The sequence below is a fragment of the Aethalodelphis obliquidens genome, unplaced genomic scaffold (assembly GCF_003676395.1).
Source record: "Aethalodelphis obliquidens isolate GAN/ISIS:26980383/991018 unplaced genomic scaffold, ASM367639v1 scaffold43, whole genome shotgun sequence".
Lineage (NCBI taxonomy): Eukaryota > Metazoa > Chordata > Mammalia > Artiodactyla > Delphinidae > Aethalodelphis > Aethalodelphis obliquidens.
Genome location: NW_020837987.1, coordinates 3,053,397 through 3,080,975, shown reverse-complemented (window position 1 = coordinate 3,080,975; position 27,579 = coordinate 3,053,397). Strand labels below are relative to the sequence as shown.

The window sequence follows — 27,579 nt, the reverse complement described above, 5'->3', positions numbered from 1 at the left end:
TATATGTGTGTGTGGATATACACACAGGCAAAACAGGAAATGTACACAATAATATACATGGAAAAAACTTTAAAGGGACAGAATAGATGACCTGAAAAAATGGAAAAGCCCATACCTTGTTTGTATAAAGTTGTTAATTCTTTCTAAATTAATCTAGAAGCTTAACATGATCCCAATACAAACAGCAACAGAATTATTTTAAGAGGAAACTATGACAAGCTGATTCTGTGCACATATGTATTACCCAATCAAAACGTCAAACAAGAAACTGAACTACCCACAAAATCCACGTACTTAACTTCATTTCCTTATCAGCATTTGTCCCACAGAATTTGTAATACTTTACATTTATGACTGAAAAAATGATTTTTGGTGAAACATGTAAGAGTGGTATAAGGTGTATATGCAATTTAAAAAAATGATAAACACTGGGTTCATAATACTTGCTTAAGGGAGAACATTACCTCTGAAGAGCTCTTTGTGGGTTCCTTCAACATCTCATACCTGTTCCTCCTCAAAAGAGGCATCACTTCTCTGAATTTTGTATTATATGATTTGTTTACTTTTTCTTAGTTTTACCTATATGTATCCCTAACATATTGTTTATTCACATATTTTTGAGCATATAAATAGAATCACACTTTATGTATTCTTGTGTGACTTCTTTGTCTTGGCTCAATGTTTCTGAGATTCATTCATGTTAATAGGTATAGCTCATTTACCTCACAGGCTACCTGCTTTACTTTGATTTTTACCTCTGCAGTTTCTCAGTTTCCCTGATAGATGAACTATACATATAAACACTGTTTTAAATATTTACCTAGCATTTTAGTTATTGTCATTGGGAGAGCTGTTCACTTTATCTACTTTGGTATATTGTCTAAAACGGGAGCCCCTGCTTTTGGATGTTTAGATAAAATTGCTAAGCCAATTTCCGTCCTAACTCACCTGGTCAGCAAATGCGGTCTTTATTTAAACATTTCCCTGATTATATAATCTATATCCCTTATACAAAAAATATACAGGCAAGTTAAGTACAGATTCTAAAGAATCACTTGCATAATTTCCCAATCTTTTTAAGGTACATACATAGATCTGAAGCAAAAGTGGAAAATACTACAGATTTTTAATCCTATTTTTGACAATGTTCCATAGTACTTTCTCAAGTTAAAAGTTATAAATTTTCAATGGGGTTTAATGTTCCACTCTATGAAAGTGTCATCACTTAATCGTTCTACTATTAGTACAGAGAATGTTTTTGATCTTTTAAACATTATAAACAATCTTGTAACAAATATGTTCTATATCTATTGCTGATTATTCTGTAGGATAAAGTCCATCCCCCCAACCCCCATAATCTTTAAGAATAATAAAGAAAAAATGAACACTCATAGTTAAGATATAGAATATTACCAGTATACCTTTGAAACTCCCTGTGTGCCCCATATTGATTGCCCCTCTTACTTTCCGAGAGGTAAGAAGGTTCCTGAACTATGGGACATTGCCATTTTTAAGGCTTTTGACCTGTCAGCATTTACTACATTAGGGAGGCACCAGGTATGATGAAATAAGCACATTTAAATTAATAATGGAGGGAATTCCCTGGTGGTCCAGTGGTTAGGACTCTGCGCTTTCTACTGCAGGGGGCACGGGTTCAATCCTGGTTGGGGAACTAAGATCCCACAAGCTGTGTGGCATGGCCAAAAATAAAAATTAAAATAAATAAATAATGGATATTTATAGAAGTAGTGAATCACATATTCCAGAAGTAAACACTCAAATTATTTTTAGAATAGTGTGTGGAGGACAAGTACACCTTAAAGTTTGAGAAAAGCTAAAATTTACAGTGAAATATTATGCATGGTCAGAAATGCTCTTTTCTAACAATTCAATGTAATCTATGAGCTAACCTAGAATCTACCACTTTCATTAGCTTTCCTAAGTAAACAATGCGTATAGATGAAGCTTTTTACTTTCCAAGTTTCTCTCTCTCATTTTGTTGGACAAAGACTTATTTCTGTAAAATCTGCTGTTAATCAATATCCCTTAATATGAAGTCCTTAAAATTTTTTTTTTAAGGAGAGGAAAGGAGAGATAAAGCAAGAGCAGTGTGCTGAACAACTAAGTCCTAATTCTATGAGTACCTACCTTAGCCTGGTACAAAGGTTATTCTGAAGGGACACTTATAATGGTGAATATTCATTAAAAGATCTAAGTATGAAAAAAAAAAGTAGGAACAATCTGATAAGGGTAAGCATTTACTAAAATGATTTTTAACTGATTAGAGAAGGGATACTATAAGAGAACCTCAACTTCGAAGTTATGTAAAGGTGGCTTAAAATATATTTTTTCTCCCTTAGAATATATTTCCGTTGGCTAAAATATTATTTTCACATTTTCATTCCTTCTCCACTTTTCCTATACAATTCCATGGAGCAAACCAAATTCTCTTCGTTAAAAAAAAATTAGAACCACTATTATACTACTATCTTGTTCTATTCACTTCGCTGCACTCATTTTCTGAAATTATAGTTTACTTTTTTATTATCTATATTCTTTTATGAAGGTGTAATTTCCATGACCATGTGTTTTGTTGAGTCAGAAAAAGAACAGAAAGTCAATGTAGAAACCTGTGATATTGTGATTTATAATAATATGTATTTAGTCTTAGTCCCAGTTCTTGGCACAGGGCTCCTATAACCCTTGGAATCACCTAAGTAATGAGAGCAGTGAAGTCTTTTGTTATGTTAATGAGGTGACTTTTGGAAAGCTCCTAGGTAAACTAAGGATTGGGGCTGACTGCCAGAGGAACCAACCATGTGATTAGAGGGTAGGAACTTTCAGTCCAGAGGAGAGACTGGAGATTAAGTTCAGCCATCAAGGCCAATGATTTAATCAATGGTGCTTATGTAATGAAGTCTCCATAAAAACCTAAAGGATGGTTCAGAGAGCTTCCGGGTTGGTGAACACATGGAAGGGCTGGCAGAGTGGCATGTCCAGAGAGGGCATGGAAGTTCCACCTCTCCACAGAGTTTGCCCTCTGTACGTCTTCATCCAGCTGTACATCTGTATCCTTTATAATATCCTCTCCAGCAAATTAATCAAACCTGAGGAGGGGGTCACGAGAACCTCATTTACAGTTGATTTAAAACCTGATTTACAGTCAGCCAGTCAGAAGCACAGGTAACAACATAGACTTGTGATTGGCATCTGAAGTAACGGCAGTCTTGTGGGACTGGGCCCTTAACTGGTGGGATCTGATACTATCTCCAGGTGGAAAAGTGTCAGAATTGAATTAAATTTGCAGAACACTCAGCTAATATCTGCTGAGAATTGAGTTGCTTGGTGGTGTGGAAAACATCTGACATTGGAAAACCCAAGGTTTCTCAATCTGGCTAAAAAACGGACTGAATTTTTCTACAGGCTTTCTCCCATCGATAAAGGGTCAGTTACTTTAGTCCCAGAACCCCACAGAGATAAGGATGTGGTTAAACTACCCTATTTCCTTCGCCTGGGGCCTTACTTGGACATTACTCCAGGTCTGATTCAATTAGGAACTGTCTTGAGAGGTTAGGCAGAGGAAAGCAGAATGCGGATGTCCTGCAATATTCGAGGTGTGACTTGAACATACATGAAAAGACTGCAGGAGAAATTTTGCAATAGGGTTTGTCTTACCACATTCAATTAGTTTTCTACGCTTTTAAAGGAATAAATAACTAAGGCCCAGAGAAGTAGCCATTTCAAATTTTGTGATGAACCCAAGAACTCTTTATGCCACTGAGAAAAACAAACTCCTGTAGTTCATTCCTTCCAAACAAAACATATATTTTCCCTCCAAATTAAACTATCAGCTAAACTGTTTTCCTTAAAACAAACTGAAGTTTTTCAAAGACTTGAGATTTTCCCCAAGCCAACACAATTGACTAACGATTCAACATGCCTTCAGATTAAAAGAGATTTAAGAAGTCTGCAAGTATGGTGGAAGTGATGGTATGTGACTTCCAAGGGTAGGTCATAAAAGGTAATACAGCTTTTGTCTACTTCTTACCTAAGCATTCACTTTTGGAACTAGCACATCTGGAAAGTCCACGTGGAGAAATCATGTACGTGTTCCAGCTGAGGCCCCAGCTGACAGCCAGCATCAACCCCCAGACTGGTGAGGGAGCCTTCAGATGCCTGCAACCTCAGCCGTCTCAGTCACCTCCAGCCTTCAAGCCTTCCCTCCCGAGCCCCAGACCTCACAGAGCAGACACAAGCCACCCCTATAGTGCCCTTTCTGAATTCCTGACCCACAGAATCCCTGAGCAAAATAAAAGAGCTGTTGTTCCACACCACTAAGTTGGAGGTGGTTTGGTATGCAGCAGCAGTACGGCTCACGAAGAGTTCTCTCTGGCCAAGCAGGTACAGGCAGAACGGCATAGCTGACAGGAGCAAGGGTTCAAGCCCTGGCTCTGCCACTTCTGAGACCATGGAAAATTGTTCAGTCCTTCCAGCCTCTGTTTCCATATCTACAACACTGGGGTAGTAATATTCCTAAGTACTGGGCTGTCATGAGGATTAAGTGAGCTGACACATATTGAGTACTTAGCACATTGCCTGGTCCATGAAAAATGTTCTAAAAAAAAGTTAGCTATTATTATTACTGTTTGTAATATGTTTATATTTACATAAAGACCAGACTTTTTACAATGACTGACCACACACAGGAGGCAACCCTGTCATTCCAAATGTCATTTCCATTGCTTAAAACCTTTCTGGATTTTTTTTTTCTTTTGATGTGGACCATTTTTTAAAGTCTTTATTGAATCTGTTACAATATTGCTTCTGTTTTATGTTTTGGTTTTTTGGCTGCGAGGCACGTGGGATCTTAGTTCCCCGACCAGGGCTCGAACCCACACCCCCTGCACTGGAAGGCAGAGTCTTAACCACTGGACCACCAACCAGGGAAGTCCCTGGATTTTTTTTTTAAGATTTTTCTTTTACTTTTTGTGTCATATTAGAAAATCAGGGTCATTAACACATAAGCACACAGGTTTTTTGACCCAGTTGATGTGAATCCCTGAAAATCAGGGTCATTATTTTATAAGCACACATTTTTACCCCTCCCTTCATCGTCTACCTTACTCACAAGGCTATTCAGAAAAATCAGCATCAACTTCAGAGTATAAAGACATGGAAGCCCTAACTACAAAGAAAAAGATTAATAAATTCGATTACATTAAAACTAGAAATCTGTGTTCTTCAAAAGACACCACTGAGAGTAGAAAGGCAAGCCACAGTTTAGAAGATATGTGCCATATACATAATAGACAAAAAAACTTCTATTCAGAACACATAAAGAACTGCTGCAAATCAGTCAGTAAAAGGCAGACCACCCAATAAAGAAATGTGCAATTAACAAATGAAAAGATGCTCAACGTCATAAATCATCAGGAAATGCAAATGAGAACCACAACAACATACACACCTACCAGAATGATCAAAATTCAAGACTGATAATACAAAGTGTTGATGAGGGTATGAACTGGTACAACCACTGTAAACTGGTATAACCATTTTGGATAACTGTTGACAATATCCACCAAACCTGAACATAGCACACCCTCACTACCCACATATTACACTCCTAGGTATAAACCAATGGAAAAGGAACCATTTCATATATGCACCAAAACATATGTAAAAGAGTATTCAAAATGGTGTTACTCACAATGGGGGAACATCTGGCAATAATCCAAATATCCATCAGTAGTACAATAAAAAAATAAATTGTGGTATAATCTTACAATGGAATACTATACAGTAATAAAAAGGAATGCATTAGTTCTACACTGATTACACACAATGATGTTGAGTGAAAGAAGCTAGAAATAGGGACTTGCCTGGTAGAGCAGTGGTTAAGAATCCGCCTGCCAATGCGGGGGACACGGGTTCAATCCCTGGTCCGGGAAGATCCCACATGTCACAGAGCAACTAAGCCCATGCGCTACAACTACTGAGCCCACATGAAGCAACTACTGAAGCCCGCGAGCCACAACTACTGAGCACACGTGCCACAACTACTGAAGCCCACTCGCCTAGAACCCGTGCTCCGCCAAAAGAGAAGCCACCGCAATGAGTAGCCCCTGCTCACCGCAACTAGAGAGAGCCTGCACGCATCAATGAAGACCCAATGTAGCCAAAAATAAAGTAAATTCATAAAAAAAAAGAAGGTAGACATAAAAGAATATGTACTGTATGGTTTCATTTATATTAAGTTCACAAACAGGCAAAACTAATTTATGATGTTAGAAGTCAAGATGGTGATCACCTGGTGGGGAATAGGGGGAAGTTAGTGAGTGGAAGGGCCAAGAAGAGGGTGCTGCTGAGGAGTTGGCAATGGTTTATTTCCTGGTCTGAGGAGTTACAAGGATGGGTTTACTTTGTGACCATTCATCAAGCTGTATGCTTTTAATTTATGCATCAAACTGTATGTTTTTAACTTACGCAATTTTCATGATATATACTGCCGTAAGTTATAAAGTGTATTTCAAAATTTTAAAGAGACAGAGACTTATCAATCAATTGCAATGTTTAGACCTCCTAATATAAACAAAATAACTCTAAAAGGATACTTTTGAAACATTTAAGGAAATACTGGGTATTTTGGGGCTGGGTATTAAAATAGGATTTGTATTAAAAAATCAACATACATATCTGGGTAGCTCTTCTACTTAAGGAAGAATATTACTACATATTTATTTTCAAAATATGATAAACTTATACAACCAGAGCCATTTTATAGATTAAAAAAACTGAGGTATACACATAATTACCAGTCATTTACTGAGTACCTACTATGTGCCAGGGAGTGTACTGAGTACTTCAGTCCAAAGACCATGTACTTCCCTCTGCCATGTTGTCCCTCCTACCCTCCGCCTTGCCATGTAGTTTTGGAACCTAAGTACCAATACAATTATGTTTCTAAGGGAAAATGGGTTCAATGCCACATAGTCAGGAGGAAACTTGGGAACCTGAGGAAGACGTTTTGTTGTCCCATCTCCATCTCTAGCCAGTCATTCACAAAGGTGGTATTGGGGGAAGGAAAGCAGGGGGAACTCTAGTACTGCAATATTAAACTAAACTGAAGACAATCCAATACCTGAAAATTCTGAATGGACCTTTTAGTAACTTTTGGGGTCAGTGTTATAAATATCAAGTATAACAATAACTGGTATGTGGTTTACTCAGAATGTTCCTTAATAAAGCACTGAAAAACAAAGTCTGCTGCATTTGGTAGGACTGGGATGGGATGATGCTTTTTTCATCTTTCCCTGTCCTAACATGGGAATGAAAAACAGCTCTCTTCCTTCTGCAATGAGGACAGGGTTTCTGAGATGACCTCATGACTTGATGAGCAGAAGAAAGGAACCAGGCCCTTCAATGCTCCAAGTAACATGATCGGTGCTTAATACATATAATCTCATTCAATCCTCCCCAAAATTTATGAGCTGAGCAATATTCTCACCAGGTTCATATGGGAAAGGAGGGTTAGCTTAGAATAACATCCCCAGGGTCACCCGGTTGGGCAGAGGTGGTGTATGGTCCAGGCTGAGACTAGAGCACGAGTGCTCCCCAAGACAGAGTCGCCTCCAAGGCAGTTAACACAGCATGGGGACCTCAGCTGTGACAGTATTTCTGCCTGGGTACAGCATGTCTCTTGTTAAAAAAAACAAACAAAAAACTAATAAGCTTCCTGTCCACGAACAGAATTACTCTGTTTCCCAAATGATGAGAGGTCAATGAATGAATCAGTGAGAAGGGGTAAGGATAAAAACTGGGCCCAATAACTATTAGACAGCTACCATTTATGGGGTGCTTATGATGTGCCAGGATCTTACATATGGTATTTAATTTAGTCCTTACAACAGTCCTGTAAAGCAGGTGTCTTAATTATCCTCATTTTAGAAATGACAAGGCCAAGCATAGAGAAGTGAGATAGTTTGCCCAAGGGGACAAATGCCATAAGTCAGAGAGCTCAGATTCAGTCCCAGGACTATGTGCTCCCAGAGCCAGGGCTCTGATACATGAAGCTATACTGCCCAGATCACACGAATGGGCTCAGTGAAGGACCAGTATGGCAACATAAAAGCAAAGGCAAGAGAAAAGAATAGTTATCAATACTGCAGAAACAGGCACATAACAGGCACATTAAACACACACAATCAACCTGTTCTGCCCTCATGCAAAGACTACATGTGGTGTAGCGATGCACTCTCACTCTATAAGAAATTTATCACTGCTACTTGTGAGCACGTTTCTTTACAAAAAGTAGGGAATGAGAAATGCACAGGGTAGGCACCCTGAGAAAACAAGTCTCAACTCTGACCAAAAGTGTACTAGGCAGCAGAACTGAGTGAAGCACAAATGAAATAAGCCAGAAAAACTACTGTGATTAAATTAGATATCAAGAAGGCTGTGCTTCCTAGCTAAGCTTAAGGCAAACAGTATGTGACAATGAAGAGAAAGTCCCAGAAACATACTGGAATAGAACATGTTAATCCATAATGCTCTGTAGACGGCAAATCCCACGAAGACAAAGAAGGATAAGTATTTAAAGTATTTAAAGAAGGTTAAAAGAAGAGTCACAAGATTCGAAAGTTGGAAAATAAGTCTTACGTGAAAGGTAATAATTACATGGAGGGGTTGGTATGACATCATTTTTTCTAAGGCACTCAGGCCAAACCCAGTGAGACAGTGTGAACAAATCTGGAAAATAACATACTGAGACTTCTCTGATGTAACAGGAAGAAGATTCTCACAGGATGTTGCCCATTGGAAGGAAGTCCCTAGGACAACTTGCAACCAATCCTATGAGTGTGAGTATTTTAAGAACATGAGAAAACATAATCCCTAAAATAGCAAAAGCTATCAAAATGAGTCTTTTAGCTTAAGACTAATCTATTCAGGTGGATGTGAAACTCTCTTCTACAGAACCAGAATCAATCATTAACCTCCTTCATAAATCTATCATAATTGTATATTTGAGAGTTTACTTGTTCATTGTCTAAAGCTTCAAGATGGCAGGGATGATACCTTTTTTTTCCTTTTTGTCCTCTGTGAAATCTGGGCCACCATCAGGATGGGATGATACCTTTTTATTGTGACAACAGTCTAAGAGTCTAACACAGCCCCTGGAACATAATATTTGCTCAATAAATATTTCTCAGTGAATTTCAACGAACAGTCTAGTTCTAGACCCAGAGAATGTTATCTTATTCTTGCCTGGATTACATGGTATGTCATTAAATTTAAGAACAGACACCTGAAATATAAAGACAAGGCTTTCTCCTCATATCAGATGAACTAGTGTCCTCCATTTCCATCACGCTCTCCTAAATATTTCCTAGTGTAAATGATACATGTTAAATACTACCTAGCATGCTTCATCTACAATGTATGGCATTGAGCTATTGTTAATAATGGTTAATGGCCTTAATAATAGGGGAAAAATCTTTCTTAGCAATCCCAGTTTTAAAAATATTTGAAATAAAAACAGAGACAATGACACAACATCAAACAGCTTCCATGGAGCTACAAAACTTTTTGCAAAGAGATACACTGCCTGCAAAGTGATTATAAATAAGTCTGCTGGTTAGCGAATTAAGTGTGTGTTAAATATTTAAAACCGTATACATATATATATAGAGAGAGCCACACTATGGGATCAAACAATGGCATTTTAAGGCATAGTCTGTCAGGTTTTCATTTACATATTAATACAGTAACTTTCCCACAGTGACCTGTGTCATACCTATAAAACCTGGGGAGAGTGTTAAAACACGAATCAAGTTTTGTTAAGGGGTTAAAAGAGCTCATGCCACTGCCTAGCACTCACTATTGGTTATGGTGACTGGCTTAACTCTGAGTGGAAGCTTGATGTTCCCTCACAGCTGCAAGTAGAACAAATTGCTCTGTGACAGCTGGACAAACTATGCAAAAATATCTGCATCTTTACTATACTTAAACAACAAGCAGTTTATTCTCAAGGGGCAAAGTTTATTTAAGAAGTAATTATTTCTATTTATCAGCCTATCTTGATCAACTGAGAATGCCTATATTTTCTGAATACGTATTAGAATTGGCTTTTGTAAAAAATCAAGTGACAAAATTAAATTAAATGACCTTACTCTACACGATAGATTTATTTTCAAAAACAGAATCTTTCATAGGGAATTTTATTACTTTTAAGTTTTAAGAATCTTTTGCTGGAATATTGAGTACTTAACTGCCAAATTATTGAAATGTACTCTAAGCACTGAAAACTGCCATGAGTTTATACCCACATGAAACTGACGGATATAGACATCTTCTTATATTGCAACTAGACAAAATCTAGTCAAAAATAAGCCTAGGGCTTCCCTGGTGGCGCAGTGGTTGAGAGTCTGCCTGCCGATGCAGGGGACACGGGTTCGTGCCCCGGTCCGGGAAGATCCCACAGGCCGTGGAGCGGCGGGGCCCGTGAGCCACGGCTGCTGAGCCTGCGCATCTGGAGCCTGTGCTCCGCAACGAGAGGCCGCAACAGTGAGAGGCCCGCGTACCGCAAAAAAAACAAAACAAAAAAAGCCTATCATCCTAAGACTCAAGCTTAAAATTCATATTCTTTAACAAAGTAAGCAATACTCATGAAACCAGGAAGTGAAAGTTTCTTCGTGCTTAACCTATGTTTAAACAACTGCTATGAATTTTTAATTACTTCTACTTTTTTCTTTACTATAGAGTATTGTAACACAAGTATTAAAACTCTAGGATCATCACACTTACCTATAAGGCTTATCAGAATTATGGATTCGTCTGTGGTTTCTGACACCAACGTACGTTGTACTTGTATAATCGCATACATCACATCTATACTGTTTCTGGACCGACGACTTATTCCCTGGACAAAGTATTTCACAGTTTTAGTGACGTGCTTTGATTAAAATGACAGCATTTACATTCCATTGTAAATGAGTATGTATACCACACAGTACTAACATTTCAATGAAGGCTTTCTCACTGTTTAATAAAGTTAACAAGTTTGAATGTAGCTTTACAGGTTCTCCTACATCTGCACTATCAGTGGATATAAAGTGAATATCATCTGATCTGTAAACATAGATACATTGGGTTAGCTTCTACATAACCTTGTACAAAATTCTAAAATATAATGAACCTGATGCCAGCTGCCCTGCTGATTGTGTAACAGGTGAATTAACCAGAGATACACTGTTAATTTGAAAGGTGTTAGTCTAATCAATATTGGATATATTGTCTTAAGGAAACATTGATTTGCCAACAAGCTGTAATACTATAATACAACATTATAAAGTATGGCTACAAAGCATATCTAACAAACTCAATATAAAAAGCCCAAAGCTTTTTCACTCTGTAGGTTTCCTTTGTTTATAACTGTCAGCTATCAAAGCAACAACAGAAGGGAAAGCAATGGCAAAGTATTAAGTGCTATTTAATGTAGTATAATTATACCTAGTAAACTGACAGCTTACAAGGACTAACATGAATATGCAGCTCTCCGAAATCCAGGAAACATGGATCCATGGGAACAGGCCTTGTCACTAAACTCACTCTGCAACAACAGGGCTGGGGAATTCAAATCAGGGTAAGCTTGAGGCAATACAAGGAGAATGAGTTGGTCATAGGAAACTGTTCCTGAAGATACTCAGTGATTTATTTACGCTTCTGTCACCACAAAGTCCACAGCCTATTCATAGCCTGACTGCTTTATATTCAGAAACAAAGCAAGCATAGAAGCTGAAGAACAAGACACGACAGGAAGAAAGCTTAGGTAGAACACAGCACACACTGCATAAAAGTAAAAGTGGTGATACAAAAGAAAACCCACATGGAAATTTTAGCAAAACAAAGAAAATCCTTAGGTTAAATTTAAGCTTTCTAAAATTAAAATTTCTTTTGCTAGTAACTATTTTTGCCAGGCAGAACAAAATGTCCTGATTTCCTGGTATAAATCTGTAACATTAATACACACACTAATCATAATTATAATCTAAGTATTGCTCTTAATTGGTAGGTTAAAAACTTGGACTTGATAAGTGGCACTGCTCCAGATACAGTTAAAAAAAAAAACAAACTCTGAAAAAATGAAGTGTGAAATATTGGATAATGGTTTTGTGTGAGAAATATTACAGATCAATGACAACTAATAAAAATGACAGATGGAAAAACTTAATATAGCACAGAATGAGAGCCTGTGCTACTTCAAGCAACTGTTTCCAATGGAAAGAATATTGGATTTAAATTTCAAAAACTTGGGCTTAGTCTCTGCTCTGCCACTTAGTACCAATGTGATCATGGGCAAATTATTTCACCTCTTAAGGACTCAGTTTATTCATCTACAAAATGGAAATACTGGAACCTCCCAGCATGGTTTGGTAAGCCCAGGAGCATGTTGTACTCCTCCTTCACCGCAGTCTGTACGTTACCTGCATGTCTGGGTCAAGTCTGACCCATCACTAGCTGGAGACTCCCTGAGGGTAGGGATCTGCCTGTTTTGCTTACACAGAATCCCCAGGACTTGGCAAATTACAGATTTACAATAAAGAACAATTTAATTAAATTTCATGAAGAAACATCATATGAAAGTGCTTTGCCCAGAGCTCTCAGAGCACCTGTGGTGTTTGCTGACATACCTGTCAGTACAGTTTTGGGTTCCTCACTGGGCTGGGTACCTCGAAGGCAGTGACACCTCCACCGCACTCCAAGCACCTAGCACAGTATCCAGCTCAAGATGGGCACTCCACGCCTTCTGGCAGAACAAATGTCTGAGGTACTATTACATTGGATCTCTAAGTCAAAAACGTGCCACAAGTTATCAGTGCTATTGTGATGGATGAAGACTGGAAGCCACAGAAGCATGCATCTCCCCTCTTGTTTAATTAGTTTATTAAAGGGTTAAAAAAGTTTTGATAAACATGAATTATTTTTATCTTCTTTGTGAGCTAGAAACTTGTTCTTTGGCCTGAAAACTAGATTTTGAGAAATCTAATACCGAATCAATAAACTATCAGTATAGATGTAAGTACGCTGGAGGTTATCAGCCGTCTGAATTGTTACACTACCACGATAGAGAACAGCAAATAGAGCCAAGTGGAGGTGTGGGGTTGGGGAGGAGAGGCATGGCAAGCAACTTAAAATCCATACGTGTAGCCCTAAGAAACAGAGCATGTGCCACAAAGAAGAGAGGCTGCAAAATGGAATGTGGTGGATAGACGCTAATGCCATGAAGCTCAAATTGGTTATTTTAATTTTGAGCTGACATTTCAATATTTTTAATTCAAATCGTGCATTTTAATTTGTTAACCCATTTGGCCAGTTTAAAATTATTGTTTTTAGAGATGGTGCTAGAAAAGACATATTCTACCACTGGTAGTAACCACAGTTGGGGCCACTGAGTGAGTAGTACTTACTTTATTCCTTCATTAGGGATTTATGGCCCAAAGATATCAAATGTTTTAATGTCTCCTTTAAAGGGGATATGGAAACATAATGAATTAAAATAAAAGGAGGCATTTAGGGCTATTTTGTAAAAAGGAAACAAAACAGTTTTAGCTCAGCCATCTATGGCAGGAACAGATGCTATGTCATAAACTCCTTTTGTTTTGGATAGTTTTACAGGGATGACATCTGTTTGACAAGGGAATTTTGGTGCTGCAGCGGTATCAAAATCAGTTCTTTCAGAAACATTCTAGAACCAGTTTTGCTTTCTGGGGTCAGTTTAATGAAACATTATGGTAAAACACTTTACTCTGCAGTTGTTCCTAACTTTAATTCTTAGGAAATCTAAAAAGGAAAGTCACTCCAGTATATTTTACTTCCCATAAACACTATGTACTACACTTGAGACATTTAAAGTATATCAATTTAAGTGAGATGATGCAAGGAAGCACAGCTTATTACACTTTAATTCTCCGGATGTGGCATCCGCCTTTTCATGGAACTCTAGTTAAATCTTTTGATTCTAATATTCCTATTAGCAGAAACTCGGCTGACTGATACCTAACCAGTACATAAAAACAGCCTGTGTTGTTTTTTTAAATAATGCAGATGAAATCTGGCAGTTACACTTGGATAAGAATAAGATCACAGCAGGAAGCCTCAGTTAAAGATTGAGGTGGGGGCCTACCATCTGCAAAAGCTACGTTCTCAGTGGGTCAGCTGGTACTGAGAAAGGAAAGGAGGCTTTCTTTCTGTGCTGCAGCTTCCCTGGCTTGCTGGCATGTCATCTCAGGGTTTCTGCTGTACTTGGCTCTTATAGGACAGCATACATTGCAGAGTATATCTGCCTATACAGTTGAGGCTGAGTACTTACTAATACAGTACTTCATTTAGTACTCAGAGATAAAATTCACTCACACAGTTTAAAAATAGAGGCATATAGATGGAGCTTTAGTCCTGAAAATAACCCACATGACAACGAAGGGCATTTTTTACTTCATGTGCTAATCAATATCGTCTATACAAAAAAATGCAGATACCTTCCTGAACACATTTTCCATCAGTTTTATCACTGGAAATTCTTGACTCATTAGAAGTTGCTATTGACAAGGTATCTGGAAGACTGTGTTGCTCTCTCTCATGGTTCCTCAGTTGACTCTAAAAAATTGACAGAAATTAATATTTAATTTTTAATAAACATATTTACACAGTTACTAGGAGGCTGTAGAAGGAGTTAACTGCTTTCGTCGCCTAGTACCTAGAACACGCTACCAATATTTAAAAATCAAACGTGTTAAAAGATTACTTGAAACATTTGACAGCTTATGGAAAGAAATACACTAAGGAAAACACAATCTTATCAAAAAGGCAGTTCCTCTTTTCACATTCTCTGAAAGGAAGCCACCACTGTCTTAGGGAGTGCTTATGCATGGCATGTGTATGCTTCCTGAAACACTGGTGAGCCTAGAGGAAAGAGCAGAGTGTTCAGAATAACTCAGTACTTTCACAAAAGTAAATCCAATCAGTTAACTTCTGCACTTCAGCTGATTTCTGCCTTTAAATATCAACGAAATTTGTAAAAGAGACTTAGTTGGAACTGCGACTCCAAGGACATCTTCCCCCTTACGCCCACCCCCATGAATCAAGAGTGCAGCAGCGGGCTTCCCTGGTGGTGCAGTGGTTGAGAGTCCACCTGCCCCAGTCCAGGAAGATCCCACATGCCGCAGGGCGGCTGGGCCCGTGAGCCATAGCCGCTGAGCCTGCGTGTCTGGAGCCTGTGCTCCGCAACGGGAGAGGCCACAACAGTGAGAGGCCCGCGTACTGCAAAAAAAAAAAAAAAAAAAGAGTGCAGCAGCAAAAGCAGCTCCTGGAACTTGCCTTTGCAGCCCATTTGAATGGCTACTTGTCCAGTGGCCAGAGTCCATTTCAGAATTTCATGAGAGCAATCCAAGAGGCAGTGAATCTCAGACTCAAAGGCTTTTTAATTCCTGCTTACCTGTTTACTACCAGCTGGACCCCAACTCTGGCTAATCTGAGAAAAAAGTCGACATCCCAGTTAGCCCTTTACAATACACTTTTTTCCCCCGCAAACAGTCAACTGGCATATTGAAGAAAAGTTCTAAACCAATGATTCAATGAACACAAGTTGCCTTTACAAAAACAGTATTTTCATACTGGTTGCTGGTTTTAGGTAGCACTTAAAATGAAAATCACGGTACTTGAAGGTACTGTAAACTTCCCATAAAATATAACATACGTGGCTCTATTTCCACTGTGCTGTCTTTCATTAGTCCCATACAGTCCATTTTTGCTTGTGCAAGGATATAAATCACTGTTGGTTGGTTGTGTAGCAGCTGAAGTGAATGACTTGCATTTTGGGGCCACGTAAGATGAAAAATAGGTATTTTTTTGCATCGATCACATAGGGTTAAATTTGTGTAAGTCAAATGAGTGTACAATGTTCCTCCACTGTACATCCCTTGTAATTCCCTTGCACTTTAAAATCAACACACTTTAAGAAAGATATACACTTGGAAACACTAAACCAATAAACACAGGGCCTGTTAAGGAGGTGGCAGGCAGGGGGAAAAAGTCCTACACCAGACAACCCAGACTTCAGTCCCAACTTTAATACTAATTAGTTGGGATCCCATGGGCAGATTACCAAACTTTTCTGGGGCTCAGTTTCCTTACCTATAAAATGAGGTGGGTGGACTGTATCTACAAAGCTCCCTCCATGCTCTAAAATTCTAAGGTTCTCCGAATGATTTCATGAACCAATGCTTACCTTATAATGGAAGGATTCTTCACACTGCTTGCACTGGTATATTCTTGTTTTACAGTGGTTGATCATGTGGCTCTCCAGGTCTTTGCTGTTGTCAGCTATGTGCTCACAGATAGGACACTGATAGGGCTGTCTCTGTCGATGGACTCGCAAGTGCTGCTTGATGTAGCCCTTGTTACCGCTGGCGTAGTGACACAGGCGGCAGCGGTAGGGCCGGTCAGCGTTTGGGATGTACTCCACGACGTTGCTTCCTGACAAACTTGTATCACTGCTGGGTTGGCACTGGGCATTATCCTGCAATTCTTTCAAAATGTCATCATCGGAAGCGTTTTGGTCTGTCCTTTCCCTTAATTTTTCAATCACGGTGAGTAAGGACATGCTGATGCCTGTCTTAACTTGCCCATCTGACAATTCCTGCCTACCCTCTGGGAGTGCTACTAAGGTAGAGTTGCTTTGGTTGAAACTAGTCAATCCCTCCGAAGAGCTTTTAAGTGGTGACATCATTTTAGAATACGTTGCCAATGTACCATCTACTTGCCTTTGTCCAGTGTCTGGATCTAAAAGCTTTATATTCCCGTAGTGCCCAAGGTTGGCTCGTGTTAGCTCTGCAGCTCTTATAGGCATGGTGACCAGGGCTTCTGCAGCTAATGAGTGTAGTCTGAGAGACTCAGAATTTGTCCTTCTTCGGCCTGGTGGGGCATTCTCATCAGTAGTCAGTCCTTTATTTATTAACTCACTGTCTTTCTTCTCTGTATTGCTCCAGCCTATGATCAGCCCCCCAATATCAACAGTGCATTTATCAGCATGATAGACTTCATCTCTTCCTTCACATCCAATCTTGGCTTCTGTCTGGCTCAAGGTTTTCCCCTCTTCAATTTCAGCATTCATGAGGAAATGTTTCTGCGAAAGAGTCTCTTCAGCACTTGGCAGACGCTCCACTATCACATTCACATGACCTTTTTTATTTGGGCTACTGCTAATGATTTTCTGTGCTGATGAAAGTAGGCTATCAGCAACCAGGTTCTCCTCTGCGTCCGAAATCACCTCCAGCATTTCTTCCTCATTAGGGTCAAGGGTAACTGACTGACTTAGATGAACACCCCCTTCCACACTCTGTTCTAAAGGAGACGAAGATGATAATGACTCTGAGCTGCAAATCTGCACTTGTACTGTCGGCCCGTTGTGGATACTCAGTTCATTGTCTCCAATTGCAATGACTACTGCGTGGACCCCACCAGGTGCAGCGGCCACTGAAGAATCCAGCAAGCCTAGGGGCTCATTTTCATTTTCAAATATTGGATAGGAGCAATCAACCTCCCCAGCATGTTTCCAAGCATGTGTTTTCAACATTCTCTGCTGGCCACAAGTGTAACTACAAAACAAGCATCGATACATGCCATACTGTTCATAGGCATACCACTTCCTCCTACCTATTTCTGCCACAGATGCCGTTTGGATGGTATGAGTCTGTGGGCTGTCCACACTGACTGGGATGTCAGGAATGGTTTCATTATTTCTTCCTGAGGTTCTCTGACACAAAGAGTTGGTGGGGCTTACGCATTGCTGAGCTTTGGATTGAGTGTGACTGTTGGCATCGTTTTCGTGGTCATTTACCACATGAGCTTCAAGTTCCTCTTGGCTTTTAGATGTAATATGGCACTCTGCGCACATTAGTATCACTTCATTCTGCTGACCGTGCTGCTTGATATGATCTTTTAACACAGAAAAAGATGATGACAGAAACTTACAAAGGCTACACTGGTAAGACATAGCCTTCCCATCGTTCTGGGCAAGAGAGTCAGGGGTAAAATGTATTTGTGACATCTCAGCCCTTCTATTATCAGCAGCAGGTGACTGGGTTACTTTAGCTGGAATCTCACAAGATTCTTGACTTTCAAGAGAGTGTGTTGCAGCACTTGAACGTGACCGTTTTTTGCCAATTAAAAGACATTTTTGTGACTTTTCATGTTCCACTATCTTGCTTAACTTCTGAATAACATGGATTAATGGATCTGTTTTAGCTTTTCTTTTTTCATCAACTTCCAGTGATGAACTGATGACAGTTTTGGCAGTCAACATAGCTTCCTGTTTCCCGATACCTGGCACCAACATGGCGACACTGCTGCTTTCTTCCATATCTAAAAAGGAGAACATATGACAGAAAGAATCACCAGGTTACAGTATCATTACAGGCATATAATTCAGGAAATCTAAACTACTCTTAAATTTAAGCTAATCTAAGTATTTTCTAACCTGGGAGTTCCATATCAATACACCTGGCTATCCTCAACAGAGACTTAAATTGCTTACAATTTTTCTTTGGAATGCTGTCCCCTATCAAGACTGATGATTGAGGTGTTTCCATCCTTCATTTCTTTCTTTGGAAATGACTTTTAACAATCTACATCTCCTTTTTTCTCCACTTTCTTTCCCCTAGACATCTAGCTGGACCTAATCAGTACTCCTTCTCTTTTGCACAATGCCAAAAAAAAAAAAAAAAAAAGACTGCTATTCCATTATCAAAGGAATACAGCCATTCCCAGGGCATGTGGAACCACCTCAAGTTATTATGAAATACTATTCTGTAAAGCCAACACATGACTGATACAATTCTTGGGAGACAACTTCTTGCACCAAATATAATTGTGGTTTTATTACTAAAAGCATGTTTGTTTGTTTTTTCTCCCTAGATCTTTGGAATTGTGAAAATATGGGCATGTAACCTATTGTAAAGGGAACAGTGTATTTTGAGAAGTATTATGCAAATGAAACTAAATAAAAGCAATGATCCAGTTCCTTCTTTTACTTCCTTTGATTTATTTTCCTGAAGATAAACCACAAACTATGCTGTGGTTTTTTCTAGAGGTCATATTAGTGGTCAACTATTACTCATACACACATACATTTTTTTTTTCTGAAAGGGAAAGGGGTATCGGAGAAGGAAAAAATTGATATCCTAGTCGTGTTATAGGTCTAAAAAAGCACAGAGGCCTTAAAAAAGTCATTTCCTACAGGTTATCTGTAGGTTGTAGTAATGTGTTATGGCCGAGGAAGTCATTAACATAAAATGCTTATCTTTCAGCCTAAATCTTGAACACTCTATTTCCTGGCAGTACTTTCATTTCAAACATTTCCTTTGGCTTAAAGTGAGATTAATTTGTTGACCTGGATCACGTTTTTAAGTTTAGACTTTTTTCCAGCAACAAGTTTTGTTTTTCCACATTTTAGGTGCATTCTGGAATCTTACTCACAACATTCAATAAATGCCAGCTAAATTTGTAGTGGCACTAGCTACAGACCAAAGATCGTACTGTTCTTAAACCTCATTCACAGGCTCTGAATTCTCTTCAGGAGGCGAATCCTGGCTCCTCTTCCCTCAAATGGCTGAATCAACATATAGGGGCCCTTTAGCCACTGCCAAGATCATACCTAAACTCCTGCAAGACCTCACCAGTGCTCTGACCAGCTGCAGGCCCAGTTCTCCCACATCAACTGACAGCAGTTATGGATTTTCCTCTCTTATTTTCTACTCATTGTGGCACACTAACTTTTCTATACCCAGATCCATGTCATGCAAAAAGGTAAACATTTTACTCTCAGCTTCTTTAGTACTACTTCTTCCCTCTGTCCTGATACCCTGCTCTGTGCGATCAGCTTTTTTCTCTTCCACTAGTAGCTGCACTCCCAGCAGGGAATGCATTCCACAGCCATTACAACAATGACGGCTATGCCAGCTCCCCAAGGCCAGTGGCCCTTTAGCCACTGTCTCCCCTAAACAACCTGAGGGCATTACCTCAAAAGACTAGCTCCTTTATACCTTTCTCAAGTAGGAAGAACAGAAATGTTTTTAAATCTCTACACTCAACCTTAAGTTACTAAAGAAGGGACCAGTGGGGGAAACAATTTGTTTCTTTAGAAAAACCCTTTGTGACTTCATAAGTCACCTTACTGCCCGAGAATTCCACATTTTTAGGCCAAGGGAAGCTTTGGCTCTTCTTGTGATTACTGATTTCCCTCTAGGGTCATTCACTTAAGGCTTTATTTCTCTCAATTCAATTGTTAAATGCAAATTTCTTAAATATTTAATAGCTAATAGGAATCCCTGAACATTTAATTTCTTACATAAGATTTGGTGCACTACTATAGATGGAAGGTCTCCTTCCCATGAAATGTGACATCCACGTAGGCTGACTGATAATCTGGAGGTTAACCAGTGAATATTTGCTCAACAGACTTTGCACACCCACAGGGTTACAAAGGTGACTCATTATCCTTCTTCTATTTAATGACATAATAGGAGGGAGTCAGAGCAGTGCAAATTTGCTCCCCGTGGATATTTCAGTGTGTACCTTAAAAAGAAAGCAAAATGAAGAAGAGGAGTTCATCTTATCTCAAGAAAAAGACTAATACAAAAGAATCTGACAAAACATTCAGATTTTAAAGCTGTGTCTGCTCAGGCATTAAGAGCTAATGGAAATCTGCAGCAGATGCTCCAATTTTCCCTGAACATTTATGTAAGTATCTCATTTTAGAGGCTGCATACATTTGAGGATAAGTACGGAAATGGCACCTATAAAACAGATATGACAACATAAAATACATCAAGGAACACCTGAAAAAGCATTTGGGGTCCACATGGCAAAGTCGATGCACAAGTCTCATTAAAACAAAAGGCTTTGTTAAAAAAGGTTAGATAAACAGCTCATAATAAAGTATACACAAAGAGGAAGTTAAGTTGAATATTGGCCAACTCAAATTTTTCACCAAAATTTCACTTAGGCCACCAATGTGCGTGTACGTGTGTGTGTGTTGAATACATATGGGATTACATGTTGTGAAGTAAAATTTGAATAATAAAAGAGATAAAAATAAGGAGTACAGATTCAATCCTAGTGGCTCAAGATTGCCGACAACCTGGATTATGATAATCTGCATACTATCCATGACCTCCAAGAAGAGATCAAGGTGAATGAAACCTAAAAAAAAAAAAAAATTACCAAGGGGGAGTGAGGGCGAGTGAACAGGTTGAGGATATAAAATGAGAACGGCAAATTTTCTAGCTGGAATCATGAGCATCTAGGAGTTCATTATATTATTCTTTCTACTTGTGTAAATGTTTAAAATTTTTAAAAATAAAAAGTTAAAGGACTTCCCTTGTGGCACAGTGGTTAAGAATCTGCCTGCCAATGCAGGGGACATGGGTTTGATCCCTGGTCCGGGAAGATCCCACATGCTGCAGAGCAACTAAGCCCGTGCGCCACAGCTACTGAGCCCGTGCTCTAGAGCCCACGAGCCACAACTGCTGAGTCTGCATGCCACAACTACTGAAGCTCGTGCGCCTAGAGCCCATGCTCCACAACAAGAGAAGCCACCGCGATGAGAAGTCTGTGCACCGCAATGAAGAGTAGCCCCCGCTTGCTGCAACTAGAGAATGCCCCCGTGCATCAACGAAGAACCAACGCAGCCAAAAATAAATAAATTTATTTATTTATTAATTATTATTATTTTTTTTTGCGGTACGCGATCCTTTCACTGTTGTGGCCTCTCTCATTGCGGAGCACAGGCTCCAGATGCGCAGGCTCAGCGGCCATGGCTCACAGGCCCAGCCACTCTGCGGCATGTGGGATCTTCCCGGACTAGGGCACGAATCCGTGTCCCCTGCATCGGCAGGCAGACTCTCAACCACTGCACCACCAGGGAAGCCCAAATAAATTTATTACAAAAAAACATTTTGTACAAGGCACCAAGACAAGTACCAAGAAGAATTGAAAAAATTTTAAATTTATAATACAGAGTTTAAAACTAAGTTAAATGGATAAGACTAACATATTTAGAAGTTAAAAAGAATTAACAGCTTTAAAATAACCCAGCAGTACACAAGGTGAAATAGTCAGAAGGCAACATCCAATGACCAAATCCTAACAGAGACTGAAGAGCTCATTTTGGTCTAGGGAGGGAAGAAAAGGCTTTTTGAAGAGGTAAGATGCACACTGTATTCCAAAAGAAAAGCATGCTGGACGTCACCCGTTTGCCCCTCTGGGCTGTCTCCTCTTTTCCACTCTGCTGTCTATCCCAGGAGGGATTTTCTCATTAGGCTCCCATGCCCTCTGGTTGAGTTATGCCAATGGGGAGCCATGACAGGAGATAAGAAGGCAGCAAAGGGAGATCAAGACATTCATTTCCCTGGTTTCCTCCCTCTAGGTCACCTTGAAGTGGCTGTGTTCCTCAACAAAAGGCCATTCTCTCCAGGCAGGCTATTCTACAGGACTCTCCCTTCTCCTGATGCTGCTAGCTCCAGATAACAGAATTATTCCTGTGGTTTGCCTATACAAATCCTACACCTTTATAAGTATCTTTGTAAATACATCCTCTCTGAATTATCCTCATCTGAGAGTGCCATTTTGCTTTCTTGGAATTTGCTGACAAGAAAGCAGCCGTAACATTAGATTTTCAGAAGCGAGAATAAGCATGCTATCTAGGGATTAGTGAAAAGATCAGTATGGCTGAACAATAAGGTTTACTAGGATGAGGAAAGACTACAGGCATCAGCAAAACACGGGTTTTCTCGTTTGGAATCTTTAGACATAACATTCGATCAAATATATCAAATTGTTATAAATAAACAAACAAACAAATAAATAAATAAAAGTTGTATCCCAAGCCAGAAAAGTTCTACAGCCTTCTCCACTGAGTCTCAAGTCTTCACTAAACAACGGACTCCCATAGGCAAAAGCTTATAATTAATGTCTTTCCCAAAAATAGAGCCAAATTATTTCAGTTGTCTTTATTTCCTTACAATTTGCTATTTGGTTTATTTGTACATCTAATTAGTTCCTTTCAGTTATAGCAGTATGGTTATCATATGTAAAATCAAGTTGAACAATTCATGGGGGCTTGGGTAGAACTAGAGAAAGGCCGTAATTTTCTGTGAACGTACAAAGACAGTTCAGTATGTTATATAAAGAACCTTTTCTTTCAGACTAAGAATTTGTTCTTTCCAATTAGAAAAAAATTGTGTTATAGAAGTAACGGCCAATTCCTCGTTCTTCCATATTATCGTAATTGTAAAATATAAAATGTTCATTTTGCTCCAGCCAAAAGAAGGCAGGGGACATAGCTCATGGGTCCCTCTCCTAGAGGAACCTCAGCTGTGTGACCTTAAGCAAGTCACTGTTTCTGAGCATTTTACATTCTACAGATGTAAAACAAGAGTTGTGCTGGATGAACTTTCATGTTCCTGTCCTATAAACTGTCTATAAAAAGTTACCTTGAAACTGCTTACACGTTATTTATAGATTTACCTTACTAACGTCAGCTGTAATTTACTTGAATTAAAATCTCCTTAGCTTAATTATTAATTGCCCACCAAGAAAAAACCAAGTGCAAATATCAAAGTATATGAATTTCATAGTATAAAATTTCTTAGCTGGCATCTAGCCTGAGAGAATATTTGAATTTCGCAGCTGCAATTAAGACACAAGGTCTAACTAATGTTAACCAATATTCAGATTTAACATTTACTGAGCACCTATAACGTGCCCAGCAATGTGCAGGAGACTACCAAAATAAGTAAGAGGGAACCCTTGCCCTTGAGGTGCTCACAGACCAGAGAGTCGTGCCAGTGTAGATTCTGTGTATTACTCATGAAATTCCTGGTAATACTGGCCTCTTTATTTGCAGATAAGGAATCTGAGGTTCACAGATGCAAAGTAATAGCTAGTTTAAGAACTGGAATCCAAGCCTATCTGATTCTAAATCCATCCTTTCTTAATACACCAATTTTCCTCTTAATTCTCAGTGTGAACAAAAAAATGTATAAAGTATAAATGAAAAGAGCAACAGCCTCTTACAGCTAGGCAGTATCAAACATGTATGTTTGAGCTTCATTAAGTCTTTGGGACAGGCTAGGTGGGTGTTACACAACTCTACAAATAAGGAAACACTCAGTGCAGTTTAAGTGACTTACCCAAGGTTACATGGCTGTTAAGTGGCAGAGCCTGTGTCTTTCAAATCAATTCCCGAAATTAATACAGTCCCCTGGATCGATCTTCAAAATCCAGCTGTGGCCAAGAACGAAAGTATATAGTATCAAACATTTCTCTTTCTTGGTGAAACAAAGTAATGATTATTTTTTCTGGCAGTGAAAAATTGCCCAATATTGCATGTCAAAAAGAAATTCAGAGGAACGTCCACGCAACCCATTACGTGACGCAAATTTACATAATTTACCTAACAAGCAGATTTCAGGATTTTGCACCAGTTAGAAAAAACAGCTCTGGAAACTTCTCCAATAATTGTACATTTTATGTTTTAGCTCAGAATTTATCTAATTAACTCAAAATACTATTGGTTTTACTTATAACACTTTCTAATAAATAAGAAACAATAAATTGTATATTGCCATTTTAATCTTAACCAGAACTACAATCTAAAGGGTGACTGCAAACTTCCAGCAATTCTACAACTGAACGGCATCATGAAAGATAAAACACAGTGGACTGACCTATGTATCTTCTAAGGCACTTTCCTGCCCTGGTCCTACATTTCTTTCCTACTGTTTCTTATACTACCTAGAATGAATCTAAAAGATCAAAGAATGGTATTCATTTCACCTAGAATGCAACTTTATCGATTATGGTTAAGTAAATAGTTTACTGCCAGGGCAGAAAGCACGTATTTGGCTTTCCCCTGAAATTAATTTTAAACGAGTTAGGGAAGTAAAGAAATGAAGGGCCAGGCTTTCTCTTTTAATCAGTAATGCAACCCATACACTGAATCAGAGCAGAGTACTGAAGAAAGTACAAACTCAAAGAACAAATTCAATTACTGATAAATCCAGTAATTGCCGGATAGGAGAGATGCAGACTGGCAGCAAATTACAGCCCACTGCAGTACTAAAAAGATCGCCTACGGGGTGGGATGGTGGCCTCTGCCTAACTAATCATCCAGGCCTTCCACACACAAACCATTCACTACGGATGCCCCCAGGTCTTACACGGTGGGAGCTTTTCCCAATGATCTCCGTGATCTCTGGGGAGACCACTTCAGGGAGGAGGTTCGAAATAGGTGCAGAACACCAGAACGGCGTCTGTGTACTAGGTTTTCCTACACCAAGCAGTGGCTTGGGAGATGCGGATTGAGAAAAGTAATCAACAGACGCGGTGAGGACACCGTCGTTCGCTCCATCCTAACAGGCCTAAGCTGTTGCACACGTGCAAAGGGGAGGGAAGCGACACCCGGCGGGCCTGCCTGCGGGCCAGGCTGGTGAGAATACGCGGGCAGCGGCAGGTTCCCCCCCAACCCCCAAGGTGCAGGGCAAGCCCGGGGTCTCCACAGGCCTTGCTGTGGGCGGCACAGAGGACTAAAAAGGGCCAAGGAACTTGGGGCATGTGGCCAGCATCGGGCGGGTGTCTGCCGGCTGAGGAGGAAGCCGGCGCCGGTAGAGGCCTGAGGGGAGGACGCACATGGCCGGCGGCGGCGCTAACAGCGGGCGGAGGGGCGGTCCCGGGGCGCGGTACCTGCGGTCGGGCGGCGGCTGCTGCTTCCGCGAGCCTCCTTTGGCCGGCCAGGAGCCCGGCCGTGCCCTCACCCTCGTCCTCGCCCACCTCTCTCCCTGCTCTTTTCCCTCTTTCCCCCAGCTTTTCCCTCCTCATCCGGAGCTCCAAAATGGCGGCGCTTGGGACGGATCACGTGAGCCGCGGGCAGGTCAGGTGACCCGAGTGGCGGGCGGAGGGGGCGGGGCGATGCTCAGGCCCCGCCCATGGGCATCCCGGGACGCCGGCTGGGCGGGCGCAAAGAGGATACCCTGCCAGCTCACTGCAATCCCTGGCTCCTGGGTGAGCTTAAGGCGCGGGTTGTCGGGCTCCCACGGCCCAAGCGTGGCCTTCTGAGTGGTCGTTGGGTCTAGAAGTCAGTGAGTGCTCACTTTGGAGTCTCCCCACGTCGCCCAAACCTGCTGTGGGCTAGGTTTCCTTTCCCTCATTGGCTCTCAGCAGTGGGCGTTGACATTCTTTACAGCCCTATGCTTCTGAATTTGTTACAGCTTTTGGTTGGGCTATACTTTTTTGTGGGGTTCTTGGCTAAAATGTAGAGGTGCTACCTAGGTTCATGGCTGGACTTCAAGTGTGCCTGGTGAGGGGCAGAGCTGGCCCTGGGAAATCTATTTGCTGGAGAGATTGAGGATTTTGAGGGAAAGAACTCATCCTGAGAGTTGTAGGACCAGACTTGTAGCTTGCTTCACCTGGTAGCACAACCTCAGTCCTCTGAGGGCACCATGGTGTTGGTCATTTGGATCTGTTTTATGACATACATGCCAGCTTTATAAGCAGTCCTGTTTCCATCCCACTGCTGACAGAGTAAAATGCAATGTTAGTTAAGCGTTCCACCCAACTTCAGGAATGCTGGACAGGTCTGGTGTATTGAGAACTACACAGCAGGGTGCTTGGATCCGGACTGAGCATGTGGGCCGTGAACAGTAGGAAGGGAGTAAAACTGAAGATTCCAGTCATAGTAATGGACTTGTTCATTGAGATACGGGCATACCTGGGAGAGATTGTGGATTAGGTTCTCCACCACTGCCATAAAGCGAGTCACATGAATTTGACATCAACTGGTTACCCAGTGCATATAAAAGTTTTGTTTACACCCTACTGTAATTAAGTGTGTAATACCATTATGTCTAAAAAACAGCATACATGCCTTAATCAAAAAATACTTCATTGCTAAAATATGCTAACCATCATCTGAGCCTTCACATTCGTAATCTTTTTGCAATAATAGCATCAAAGGTCATAGGTCACTATAACAAACATAATAATAATGAAAAGGTTTGAAATATTTTGAGAACTACCAAAATGGGATGCAGAGACATGAAATGAGCAAATGCTGTTGAAAAAAATGGCACTGATAGACTGGCTTGATGCAGGGTTGTCACAAACCTTCAATTTGCAAAAAATGCAATATCTGCAAAGTTCATTAAAAAGAAGAAATGAAGCACAATAAAATGAGTTATGCCTGTATCTCTTGGGAACTTCCAGGTGTACTTAGAGACCTTTGCAGCAGGCTGGACTCTCAATTATCAAGTGGGAGAAAGATCCAACAAAACCTTGTCATTGTTCAGAGAGGTCAGTAATTCCTGAGATACAGTAAATATCTCAGGATACAAATTCACCTGAAGTTGGGGGGTTGAGAAACCAGCAAATTTAGAATTCTGCTATTCCACAGAATTATTTGCCAATTGGACCAAATAGCTAAGAAGAAGGAAAAATAAAGGGTTGAATAATTTTTTTCAATAAAAAAGA

General features: G+C 40.1%; 1 protein-coding gene across 4 annotated transcripts in view; it reads right to left on the bottom strand.

The window, feature by feature from the left end:
* The window catches only part of ZNF507 (zinc finger protein 507), a 47,056-nt gene extending 21,085 nt beyond the window's left edge, over positions 1 to 25,971 (bottom strand). Inside the window, exons 1-6 of one of the 4 annotated variants that reach the window (XR_003427326.1) lie at positions 25,798 to 25,930; positions 24,246 to 24,339; positions 16,283 to 18,417; positions 14,535 to 14,652; positions 10,804 to 10,918; positions 9,076 to 9,173 (exon numbers count right to left, since the gene is read on the bottom strand). Coding sequence is in view for 3 of the 4 variants with exons in the window: in XM_027079289.1 (XP_026935090.1) it covers positions 10,804 to 10,918; positions 14,535 to 14,652; positions 16,283 to 18,415 (2,366 nt within the window). In the remaining variant the exon portion in view is untranslated. Of the gene's footprint in view, positions 1 to 9,075; positions 9,174 to 10,803; positions 10,919 to 14,534; positions 14,653 to 16,282; positions 18,418 to 20,401; positions 20,629 to 24,245; positions 24,340 to 25,797 lie in introns of all 4 variants that reach the window. The other 3 variants (XM_027079289.1, XM_027079291.1, XM_027079290.1) reach the window with 3 other exon arrangements.
* Positions 25,972 to 27,579: the final 1,608 nt, after the last annotated feature.